The sequence below is a fragment of the Leptonotus elevatus genome, chromosome 2, assembly GCF_054856555.1.
Source record: "Leptonotus elevatus isolate MCC_2025b chromosome 2, RoL_Lele_1.0, whole genome shotgun sequence".
Classification (NCBI taxonomy): Eukaryota; Metazoa; Chordata; class Actinopteri; order Syngnathiformes; family Syngnathidae; genus Leptonotus; species Leptonotus elevatus.
The window spans coordinates 34347970-34360222 of NC_141240.1; the positions used below are offsets into that span (position 1 = coordinate 34347970).

The 12253-nt window shown below is 40.5% G+C and overlaps 1 protein-coding gene across 2 annotated transcripts in view; it reads left to right on the top strand.

The window, feature by feature from the left end:
* Positions 1-16: 16 nt before the first annotated feature.
* wasb (WASP actin nucleation promoting factor b) overlaps positions 17-12253 on the top strand; it is a 28710-nt gene continuing 16473 nt past the window's right edge. Inside the window, exons 1-8 of one of the 2 annotated variants that reach the window (XM_086069250.1) lie at positions 17-251; positions 2407-2547; positions 2955-3044; positions 3153-3249; positions 4039-4074; positions 4161-4344; positions 5306-5484; positions 5594-6120. In XM_086069250.1, the coding sequence (XP_085925376.1) occupies positions 150-251; positions 2407-2547; positions 2955-3044; positions 3153-3249; positions 4039-4074; positions 4161-4344; positions 5306-5484; positions 5594-6120 (1356 nt within the window). In that variant the 5' untranslated portion in view covers positions 17-149. The remainder of the gene's footprint in view (positions 252-2406; positions 2548-2954; positions 3045-3152; positions 3250-4038; positions 4075-4160; positions 4345-5305; positions 5485-5593; positions 6121-12253) is intronic. The other variant, XM_086069251.1, reaches the window with a different exon arrangement.

Here is a 12253-nt window from a genome sequence, read left to right on the forward strand (position 1 = left end):
TGCGTCCGTGCATTTCCTGCAAAGCGTTCAAGTGATAGAGAAGAGACTCAACTTCCTCCATTGCGGTCTCGCGTCGGCCTGTGCTCAGAAGAGAAGACGCCATCGCACACAAAGCGAACGTTCGTTGGTTGGAACTCCAGCAGCAAACAATGAGCCGCGCGTCCAAAACCAAGACGGAGAACGCGCGCAGCTCATTGCTCAGTCTCCAAGAAAGTCAAACCTTGGACGGCTTGATGGGCAGAAGGTGTGCTGTAAGTTGACACGCTAATCTTTTTGCGTGTGCGTGCGTGCGTGTGCGTGTTCAAATGAGCTCAACAGCAATATCTTCATCTGATAAGATCTTCATCTGACTTGACAAGCAAACTAAAATTAATTCATTATTTTGCCAGTCGCTCACTTGTAATATACAAATTGGAATTCTAACCTTCTTCAAATCCTACTTTGAAACCCTAACCCAACTTCAAAACCTTGAAATGTTTTATACCCTCACTCTGGCGTGAGAACCGTATTTTGAAAGTCAAATTCTGACTGGAAACCTCACTTTTGAAGCGTTGAAAAGCTTGACACAGACTTGCAGCATACTTTGAAACCGTAGTCCTTGCTTCAAACTCCAACCTTCCACTCTGACTTTAACCCCTACTTTGAAGCCTTAATCCTGATTTAAGAACCCAATATTGAAACCCTAACTTCAGCTTTAAAACCTACCCTTGGTTGAAACCGTAAATTGAAACCCTAAACTGACACTGCGCTCATATTATCATGGCTTGAAAACTCCAATTTTTGAAACCTTAACCTTTACTTAAAATCCCACTTGAAACCTAAACCCATGGTTCAAAACCTTGACACAGGCATCAAACCCTACTTTCAATTCTTAACCCTGACTTGGAACCTTAACTTGAAGCCGGTCTGGAAACCCAACTTAAAAACCTAACCCCATACGCCAGAGCTTCAAACAATAGCCTTGGCTTGAAACCCCGGCACTTTTTTTTTTTTAAATCTCCTTCTTTTAAAAGCCCAACCATTGCTTGAAAGCCCTAATTTCGAACCCTAACCCAGGATCCAAACAACATTTTGAAACCATATCTTCAAACACAAAATCTAACCCTGAGTCAAAAATCTTAATTTGAAACCCTTAAGTGAAGCTACAACCCCTGTGGTAAAACCTTAACTCAAAACCCTAACCCTTGTTTGAAACCCTAACTTTGAAGGCCAACTCCTGTGTTGAAAGCCCTAATTTGAAACCCTAATTCCGGTTTAAAAACTGAGCGAGCACTGCCTTGAAACTGTCATTTGAAACCCTAAAACACCTGAAACTGAAAACCTAATCATTGTCCCAAACCCTAACCTTGTCTTGAACTTTTACAACTATTACATCCTAATACTAATTTGAAACTCTACTTACTGATTTGAAAATCCTAAATTGAAACCCCAACTGTGGTTTGAAAACTTAACACCGCATTGAAACTGTCAAAAAAAAAAACCCTGTCTTGAAGACCCCTAACCCCCTCTTGACACCCTAACCCTTGTCTGAAACCCTCATCACTTCTTTCCAAGCCATCTATAAAGTCACATGGTGTCCCTCAAACAAGCTGCTTGCATGAAGTCATCGAAAAGGAGGAAATGGCGCCTCGAGCGTTTCTTCCTCTACTGTCAGAATTCAACGCTGTCTCTCGTGTTGTCGTCTGTTTTTGTTTGCTCAGCTCAACGCTGCTGATTACGACGACTGAAAATGCATGCAAAGAAAATAAGAATTCAAAAGTGGAAATGTGTGTGTGTGTGTGTGTGTGTGTGTGTGCGTGGGTGGTCTTGTTTTTGTTACATAGCGGGGCCAACATTTCGGGATTTCACAGAGTTGTGGGGCCCACCCGTCCATTTTGCTGGGCCCCACACGTTTAGACCTCTTTTTGAGGGTCAAGTCTTGGTTTTAGAGTTTAGGTTTGAATTGGGTTATGGTTGAGGTTCGGGTAAGGAATAGGGGTAGGCAATCATTTTTGATGGTTGGGGTTAGGGGGAGGGGCTAGGAAAAGCATCATGTCAATGAGATGGCCCCACAAAGATAGTAAAACAAATGTGTGCGTGTGTTTTTGTGTGTGTGTGTGTGTGTGTGGTCTTGTTTCTGTTACATAGCGGGGCCAACATTTCGGGATTTCACAGAGTTGTGGGGCCCACCCGTCCATGTAGGGCCATTTTGCTGTGCCCCACAAGTTTAGACCTCTTTTTGAGGGTCAAGTCTTGGTTTTAGAGTTTAGGTTTGAATTGGGTTATTGTTGAGGTTAGGGTAAGGAATAGGGGTAGGCAATCATTTTTGATGGTTGGGGTTAGGGGGAGGGGCTAGGAAAAGCATCATGTCAATGAGATGACCCCACAAAGTGAGTAAAACAAATGTGTGTGTGTGTGTATGTACAGTCGATGGCCACGGCAGTGGCGCAGTTGTTCATGGCGCTGCCTCAGAAGCCGTCCACGTGGAGCCTGCAGCACACAGGAGTGGTCTGCTTCATTAAGGACAACCCCCGGCGCTCGTACTTCTTTCGCATGTACGATCTGAAGGTAACGGCAACACGTCAGCAACGTCGCAGGCTGCCTCACGCCGCATGACCAGGAAGGAAATTCGAGTACAGTTTTCATATTGTAGGGGTTTAAGTTGACAAAAACCACAAAGTAGCCACCAAAAGTGTATTTTGTTATCTATATCTAAACAGGTGAGCCGTGATTGGTCGTTACCCGAGCTCTGAGCACCTGTGATGTCATTTTCAGTTGACAGCAAGCTGCAAAATGTTTAAAAGGGATTCATTGTACATGAAAAATAATGAAGTTATCAAATTAATGATAGACAAAATATGATCTTCTTACTGCTGAAAATGGCTAAATGAGTCAAGTATCCCTTTCATTGATGGCTGGACTTTCTTGAAACTCAAAGTCGCTTGAGCACTTCTGACTTGCTTCTCCCCTGACAGGTCGGAAGGCAGCTGTGGGAGCAAGAACTCTACAACCAAATAGTTTACTCGGCATCGCCGCAGTTGTACTTTCACACCTTCGCGGCTGATGTAAGCTTGCCTTGGTTTTTGACATTTCGCCAGCCTCCGCGGCGGCCATGTCATGCGGGGCCTCGCGAATGACTGACTGAGCTTGTTTATCTCGCGTTCTTCCTGCAGGACTGTCAAGTTGGACTGAATTTTACTCAGCAGGAGGAAGCAGAAGCCTTCAGAAATGCTGTAGTGGGGAAAATCAACCAAAGGAACAACCGGCAAGGTACGACAGTAAAAAGATGAAAAGCCATTCTAGTATGTGTGTGTGGTTTTTTTGTATCTTCTTTTGAAGAGCTGCATCCAAAATTCTGCTAAGATAATAATGCTGTCATGTAAGTGGCCCACACTGACAAATGATGAAAGCAAAATAATCAAAATAAAAGATTGTTCAATGATTACATGATACTGTCTGACAGTGTCAATCAAAATGGAGTGTAATAATTTTGTAAAGGCACAATTTGGGGTGCAGGCTTACTCTGGCTTGCTCTCAACACAAACTTCCCTTGCCTGCACCAAATTCAGAATTGAACTAAGAATGACCCCTAAATTCCAACCGAATTCTTGAACTTGAATTTGAATCGAGGTGGTAAATTCCACCGGAAGTGGAATTGCAATTGAGATTTGAATTGCAGGAAGTAGATTTGAAATTCAAACAAATTCATGGTGCCAAATTAAAGTCTATTTAAAAACGAAGCTTTACAATACAACATGAATTTCATACAAATATTATTTTAAGGACTTTACGTAGACTAACACAATAATTATATTAAAGAGCATTTTTTTTATTTAAAGTTTTTTTTTTAATGTAAAGTTTTTTTTATAAACATTAACAGCCTACTCAGATCAAACAGATAATTAATATTGAAAAACTTTGAAATTGTTTGATAGAATGGTTGAACAGAATGATAAAAAGTGAAAAAAGGTAGATTATTATTTTATTTATGTATTTATTCATTTACAAAGTGAGATGTGACTTGATTTGAATTATTTGCATGTTCCGATTTCAATGCAGAAAGAGGGTCCCTTCCACCTGTCCCGCAAGAAAAAAGTATGTCACTCCTTCACCTCTCGACAATTATGATGATGTGCAGCAATAAATGAACAGCAACCTTTTCTGTGCTGTCCCTGCAAAAGCATCATCGTTTAGTCGTGGTTCCTCCCGCAAAGGCTCGGTGGACATCCCCAACCCCGACATCTCGACACGTTACCGCTTGATGCCCTCGGCTTCCTCACTGCTGACTGGCAAAGGCAAGAAGGACAAGAAAAACAAGAAAAAGGGCCTCTCCAAAGCGGACATCGGCGCCCCCAGTGGATTTAAGTAAGGCCACTTTTTGTCAAAATATTTTTACAGGTAAATATGCACGTGTTGTAACTTCACTTGTTTAATCGGGTTCCATAAGTAATTGTAATGTCTTGTAACCTATACAGTCTTCTTAATCTTTTCTACAAAGTATAACCTCAAAAAATACTTAGTACCCTCATGTAGACCAACATTAAAATAATATAGTACAAAGTGTTCATGTACGATGTGACCTAAACACTCCTGGATTTACTCAATTACTTAAAAAAAGTTACTTAAAGCTGCAGTTTGTGACAATTTACCCAATAATATCTTTACAATAGCTTTAATTTGACCATTTATGACTGAAACACGTTTTAATTAGTAGATTACCAATTTAGCTGTTCATAATGGGAACTCCTAGTTTTCAGACTGGATTCGGGTTCGAATTTCCCGCCCCCTGTTTGCGTATGTGACATCATGTGCGCAGTGTGCGCATGACGTGCAATGCAGTTTCATTTTTCAGCCACAGGTGGCAGTAGCGATTCAAAATGACATTTTCTGCGTTCAGGAGCTTTAAGCACTCTTAAGTCCACTGAAACACCTTCTAAAAGTTAATCAAATTGCCCACAATATCTGAGCTCAACTGTTCTTGGCATCATTTTTTGTAAAATAAATTTCCCCCCAAAAATGTGATTTATAAATCTGGAGAAAAATTATGTATGATTTTTTTTTCATTGATGTATTTCTTGACTCGTACGATTTATAGGCCAGAGTAACTTATAGAACGAAAAATACGGTAAATACAAATTGTCCATGAATTTATTTTTTAGAAACAAACAATTCTTAATGATTAAATACAATAGTTTTATACAACTAACCTGCACTCAAGTAATGTAGAAGTCGAAGATGATGATTTCTTCACAAACCACTAGAGGGAGCCTGTGTACTAATAGTCATACGGCAGCCACACTTTTGAGATTCACTGCCTTCCTTACAGGCATGTGAGCCATGTCGGGTTTGACCCCAACAATCTGGACCCCGACCTGTGGAACGTCCTCTCCCAAGCAGGCATCGGAGAGGACGAGATGAGGGATGAGAAGATGTCGCAGATGGTCTACAACATCATCGAGCGCTCGGGCGGCATGGAGGCCGTCAAAAGGGAGGCCAAACGAGGAGGTTAGAGGTCACCATTGTTCACTTTGATTGTTTTATACTATAGAAAGTGTTATGCTTGTGGTTCATAAATGTAATAAACCCTCTAACCGTACCCTGGTGTGTGTTGTAGCCACCGGGCCTCCAGCACCTCCCCCTGGCAGGCAGGGGCCACTTCCTCCAGCTCCCGGCTCGGCCCAGACACCGCCGCCTCCACGGGGGCGCATGGGACCCCTGCCTCCCATCCCGGGACAGACACAGCGAACGGCGCGGGGGGCCCTCCCACCGCCGCCGTCCAACCGGGGCTGTCCACCGCCGGTGCCGCCGGCACACGTTCCTCCTCCGACGTCTTCCAAGCCATCTCACGCGGGCGTCTCTCACAGCGCGCCACCCCCGATGCCGCCCGCGCAACATCCGCGCGCTGCGGTGTTCCCACCTGCGGTCGCCCCGTCCCCGCCCACCAGGGGAGCTTGCAGAGATCCGGCTCCGCCTCCTCCGCCACCACCGCCTCTCCAGTTATTTTCGGAACCTCACGCGTCACCTCCGCCTCCCCCTCGTCCGTTTGGCAGCCCGCCACCAGCCGCCGCTTCGTGTGAGGCAAGATCAGACAGCAGAGGCGCTCTGCTGGATCAGATACGACTGGGAAAGAAGCTACGAAATGTAAAGTAACACTTTCACATTTTGCAAAATACACTAGTGAGACCCTAATTTAAAACCATAATACTCGTTTAAAACCCTGATTTGAAGACATAAACTTAATTTAAAACCCCAAACCTAGATTTTGAAACCCTACTTTGAAATTGTAACACTGATTTGAAACCCTACTTTGAAATTGTAACACTGATTTGAAACCTTAAATTGAAACCACAACCCTAGTTTGAAACCCTAAACCTAGATGAAAACCCCAATTTGAAACTTTAACCCTAGTTTGAAACCCTACTTTGAAGCCTTAACCCTAGTTTGAAACTACGTTGAAAACCTAAGCCTCGTTTGAAACCCTAACCCTAATTTGAAACCCTATTTTGAAACCTAAATCCTAGTTTGAATCCCCTATTTGAAACGTTAACCTTACTTTGAAACTCTAAATTTTAAACCCTAATTCCTAGCACAGTTGAAAGCCTACTTTGAAACCATAGCACTAATTTGAATACCTGGTTCTTATTTGAAACCCTAATTTGAAACCCTAGCCCAAGTTTGAAACCCTACTTTGAAACCATAGTACTAAATTGAAACCCTGATTTGAAACCCTACCCCTAGTTTGAAACCCTAGCCCTAGTTTAAAACCCTACTTTGAAACCATAGTACTAATTTGAAACCCTGATTTGAAAACCTAGCCCTAATTTGAAACCCTACTTTGAAACCATAGCACTAATTTCAATACCTGGCCCTTACTTGAAACCCTAATTTGAAATGCTAGCCCAAGTTTGAAACTCTACTTTGACACCATAGCACTATTTGAAACCCTAATTTGAAAACCTAGGCCTAGTTTGAAACCCTACTTTCAAACCATAGCACTGATTTGAAACCCTAATTAGTGCTATTGTTTCAAATTAGGGTTACAAACTAGGGCTAGGGTTTCATATTAGGGTTTCAAATTAGGGCTAGGGTTTGAAATGAGGGTTTCAAACTCGAGCTAGGGTTTCAAATTAGGGTTTTAAACTAGGGCTAGGGTTTCAAATAAGGGTTTTGAAGTAGTGCTAGGGTTCAAAATTAGGGTTTCAAACTAGGGCTAGGGTTTGAAATTAGGGTTTCAAACTAGGGCTAGGATTTGAAATTAGGGTTTTAAACTAGGGCTAGGGTTTGAAATGTGGGTTTTAAACTAGGGCTAGGGAATCATATTAGGTTTTAAAACTAGGGCTAGGGTTTGAAATAAGGGTTTTAAACTAGGGCTACGGTTTTCAAATTAGGGTTTAAAACTAGGTCTAGGGTTTAAAATTAGGGTTTTAAACTAGGGCTAGGGTTTAAAATTACGGTTTCCAAGTAGTGCTAGGGTTCAAAATTAGGGTTTAAAACTAGGGCTAGGGTTCAAAATTAGGGTTTCAAACTAGGGCTAGGGTTTGAAATGAGGGTTTCAAACTATGGCTAGGGTTTCATATTAGGGTTTAAAACTAGGGCTAGGGTTTGAAATTAGGGTTTCAAACTTGGGCGAGGAATTCAAATTTGGGTTTTAAACTAGGGCTAGAGTTTGAAATTAAGGTTTCAAACTAGGGCTAGGAATTCAAATTTGGGTTTTAAACTAGGGCTAGGGTTTCAAACTAGGTTTTTAAACTATGGCTAGGGTCTCAAATTAGGGTTTTAAAAAAGGGCTATGGTTTCATATTAAGGTTACAAACTCAGGCTAGAGTTTCAAATAAGGGCTTCGAAGTAGTGCTAGGGTTCAAAACTAGGGTTTTAAACTAGGGCTAGGGTTTGAAATTAGGGTTTTAAACTAGGGCTAGGGTTTCAAAATAGGGTTTAAAACTAGGGCTGGGGTTTCAAATTAGGGTTTCAAACTAGGGCTAGGGTTTGAAATTAGGGTTTCAAACTAGGGCTAGGGTTTCAAATTAGGGTTTCAAACTAGAGCTAGGGTTTGAAATTAGGGTTTTAAACTAGGGCTAGGGTTTCAAATTAGGGTTTTAAACTAGGGCTAGGGTTTGAAATTAGGGTTTTAAACTAGGGCTAAGGTTTGAAATTAGGGTTTTAAACTAGGGCTAGGGTTTCATATTAGGTTTTAAAACTAGGGCTAGGGTTTGAAATTAGGGTTTTAAACTTGGGCTAGGGTTTGAAATTAGGGTTTTAAACTAGGAATAGGGTTTGAAATTAGGGTTTTAAACTAGGGCTAGGGTTTCATATTAGGGGTTTAAACTAGGGCTAGGGTTTGAAATTAGGGTTTCAAACTAGGGCTAGGGTTTCAAAATAGGGTTTAAAACTAGGGCTGGGGTTTGAAATTAGGGTTTCAAACTAGGGCTAGGGTTTGATATTTGGGTTTCAAACTAGGGCTAGGGTTTGAAATTAGGGTTTAAAACTAGGGCTAGGGTTTAAAATTAGGGTTTTAAACTAGGGCTAGGATTTGAAATTAGGGTTTTAAACTAGGACTAGGGTTTCATATTAGGTTTTAAAACTAGGGCTAGGGTTTGAAATTACGGTTTTAAACTTGGGCTAGGGTTTGAAATTAGGGTTTTAAACTAGGACTAAGGTTTCATATTAGGTTTTAAAACTAGGGCTAGGGTTTGAAATTAGGGTTTTAAACTAGGGCTAGGGTTTAAAATTAGGGTTTCAAACTAGGGCTAGGGTTTCATATTAGGGTTTAAAACTAGGGCTAGGGTTTGAAATTAGGGTTTCAAACTAGGGCTAGGGTTTGAAATAAGGGTTTTAAACTAGGGCTAGGGTTTGAAATTAGGGTTTCAAACTAGGGCTAGGGTTTGATATTAGGGTTTCAAACTAGGGCTAGGGTTTGAAATTAGGGTTTCAAACTAGGGCTAGGGTTTCAAATTAGGGTTTCAAACTAGGGCTAGGGTTTGAAATTAGGGTTTTAAACTAGGGCTAGGGTTTGAAATTAAGGTTTTAAACTAGGGCTAGGGTTTGAAATTACGGTTTCCAAGTAGTGCTAGGGTTCAAAATTAGGGTTTCAAACTAGGGCTAGGGTTTCATATTAGGGTTTAAAACTAGGGCAAGGGTTTAAAATTAGGGTTTTAAACTAGGGCTAGGGTTTAAAATTACGGTTTCCAAGTAGTGCTAGGGTTCAAAATTAGGGTTTAAAACTAGGGCTAGGGTTTCATATTAGGGTTTAAAACTAGGGCTAGGGTTTAAAATTAGGGTTTTAAAATGGGGCTAGGGTTTGAAATTAGGGTTTCAAACTAGGGCTAGGGTTTCAAATTAGGGTTTCAAACTATAGCTAGGGTTTGAAATTAGGGTTTTAAACTAGGGCTAGGGTTTGAAATTAGGGTTTTAAACTTGGGCTAGGGTTTGAAATTAGGGTTTTAAACTAGGGTTTGAAATTAGGGTTTTAAACTAGGGCTGGGGTTTCATATTAGGTTTTAAAACTAGGGCTAGGGTTTGAAATTAGGGTTTTAAACTTGAGCTAGGGTTTGAAATTAGGGTTTTAAACTAGGGCTAGGGTTTGAAATTAGGGTTTTAAACTAGGGCTAGGGTTTCAAATTAGGGTTTAAAACTAGGGCTAGGGTTTCAAATTAGGGTTTTAAACTTGGGCTGGGGTTTGAAATTAGGGTTTTAAACTAGGGCTAGGGTTTGAAATTAGGGTTTCAAACTAGGGCTAGGGTTCAAAATTAGGGTTTCAAACTAGGGCTAGGGTTTGAAATGAGGGTTTCAAACTATGGCTAGGGTTTCATATTATGGTTTAAAACTAGGGCTAGGGTTTGAAATTAGGGTTTCAAACTCGGGCGAGGAATTCAAATTTGGGTTTTAAACTAGGGCTAGAGTTTGAAATTAAGGTTTCAAACTAGGGCTAGGAATTCAAATTTGGGTTTTAAACTAGGGCTAGGGTTTCAAACTAGGGTTTTAAACTATGGCTAGGGTCTCAAATTAGGGTTTTAAAAAAGGGCTATGGTTTCATATTAAGGTTACAAACTCAGGCTAGGGTTTCAAATAAGGGCTTCGAAGTAGTGCTAGGGTTCAAAACTAGGGTTTTAAACTAGGGCTAGGGTTTGAAATTAGGGTTTCAAACTAGGGCTAGGGTTTCAAAATAGGGTTTAAAACTAGGGCTGGGGTTTGAAATTAGGGTTTCAAACTAGGGCTAGGGTTTGAAATTAGGGTTTCAAACTAGGGCTAGGGTTTCAAATTAGGGTTTCAAACTAGAGCTAGGGTTTGAAATTAGGGTTTTAAACTAGGGCTAGGGTTTCAAATTAGGGTTTTAAACTAGGGCTAGGGTTTGAAATTAGGGTTTTAAACTAGGGCTAAGGTTTGAAATTAGGGTTTTAAACTAGGGCTAGGGTTTCATATTAGGTTTTAAAACTAGGGCTAGGGTTTGAAATTAGGGTTTTAAACTTGGGCTAGGGTTTGAAATTAGGGTTTTAAACTAGGGTTACGGTTTGAAATTAGGGTTTTAAACTAGGGCTAGGGTTTCATATTAGGGGTTTAAACTAGGGCTAGAGTTTGAAATTAGGGTTTCAAACTAGGGCTAGGGTTTGATATCCGGGTTTTAAACTACGGCTAGGATTTGAAATTAGGGTTTTACACTAAGGCTAGGGTTTCAAATTAGGGTTTCAAACTAGGGCTAGGGTTTAAAATTAGGGTTTTAAACTAGGGCTAGGGTTTGAAATTAGGGTTTAAAATAGGGCTAAGGTTTGAAATTAGGGTTTTAAACTAGGGCTAGGGTTTCCTATTAGGTTTTAAAACTAGGGCTAGGGTTTGAAATTAGGGTTTAAAACTAGGGCTAGGGTTTAAAATTAGGGTTTTAAACTAGGGCTAGGATTTGAAATTAGGGTTTTAAACTAGGACTAGGGTTTCATATTAGGTTTTAAAACTAGGGCTAGGGTTTGAAATTAGGGTTTTAAACTTGGGCTAGGGTTTGAAATTAGGGTTTTAAACTAGGACTAGGGTTTCATATTAGGTTTTAAAACTAGGGCTAGGGTTTGAAATTAGGGTTTTAAACTAGGGCTAGGGTTTAAAATTAGGGTTTCAAACTAGGGCTAGGGTTTCATATTAGGGTTTAAAACTAGGGCTAGGGTTTGAAATTAGGGTTTCAAACTAGGGCTAGGGTTTGAAATTAGGGTTTTAAACTAGGGCTAGGGTTTGAAATTAGGGTTTCAAACTAGGGCTAGGGTTTGATATTAGGGTTTCAAACTAGGGCTAGGGTTTGAAATTAGGGTTTCAAACTAGGGCTAGGGTTTCAAATTAGGGTTTCAAACTAGGGCTAGGGTTTGAAATTAGGGTTTTAAACTAGGGCTAGGGTTTGAAATTAAGGTTTTAAACTAGGGCTAGGGTTTAAAATTACGGTTTCCAAGTAGTGCTAGGGTTCAAAATTAGGGTTTCAAACTAGGGCTAGGGTTTCATATTAGGGTTTAAAACTAGGGCAAGGGTTTAAAATTAGGGTTTTAAACTAGGGCTAGGGTTTAAAATTACGGTTTCCAAGTAGTGCTAGGGTTCAAAATTAGGGTTTAAAACTAGGGCTAGGGTTTCATATTAGGGTTTAAAACTAGGGCTAGGGTTTAAAATTAGGATTTTAAAATGGGGCTAGGGTTTGAAATTAGGGTTTCAAACTAGGGCTAGGGTTTCAAATTAGGGTTTCAAACTATAGCTAGGGTTTGAAATTAGGGTTTTAAACTAGGGCTAGGGTTTGAAATTAGGGTTTTAAACTTGGGCTAGGGTTTGAAATTAGGGTTTTAAACTAGGGCTAGGGTTTCATATTAGGTTTTAAAACTAGGGCTAGGGTTTGAAATTAGGGTTTTAAACTTGAGCTAGGGTTTGAAATTAGGGTTTTAAACTAGGGCTAGGGTTTGAAATTAGGGTTTTAAACTAGGGCTAGGGTTTCAAATTAGGGTTTAAAACTAGGGCTAGGGTTTGAAATTAGGGTTTTAAACTTGGGCTGGGGTTTGAAATTAGGGTTTTAAACTAGGGCTAGGGTTTGAAATTAGGGTTTCAAACTAGGGCTAGGGTTCAAAATTAGGGTTTCAAACTAGGGCTAGGGTTTGAAATGAGGGTTTCAAACTATGGCTAGGGTTTCATATTATGGTTTAAAACTAGGGCTAGGGTTTGAAATTAGGGTTTCAAACTCGGGCGAGGAATTCAAATTTGGGTTTTAAACTAGGGCTAGAGTTTGAAATTAAGGTTTCAAACTAGGGCTAGGAATTCAAAT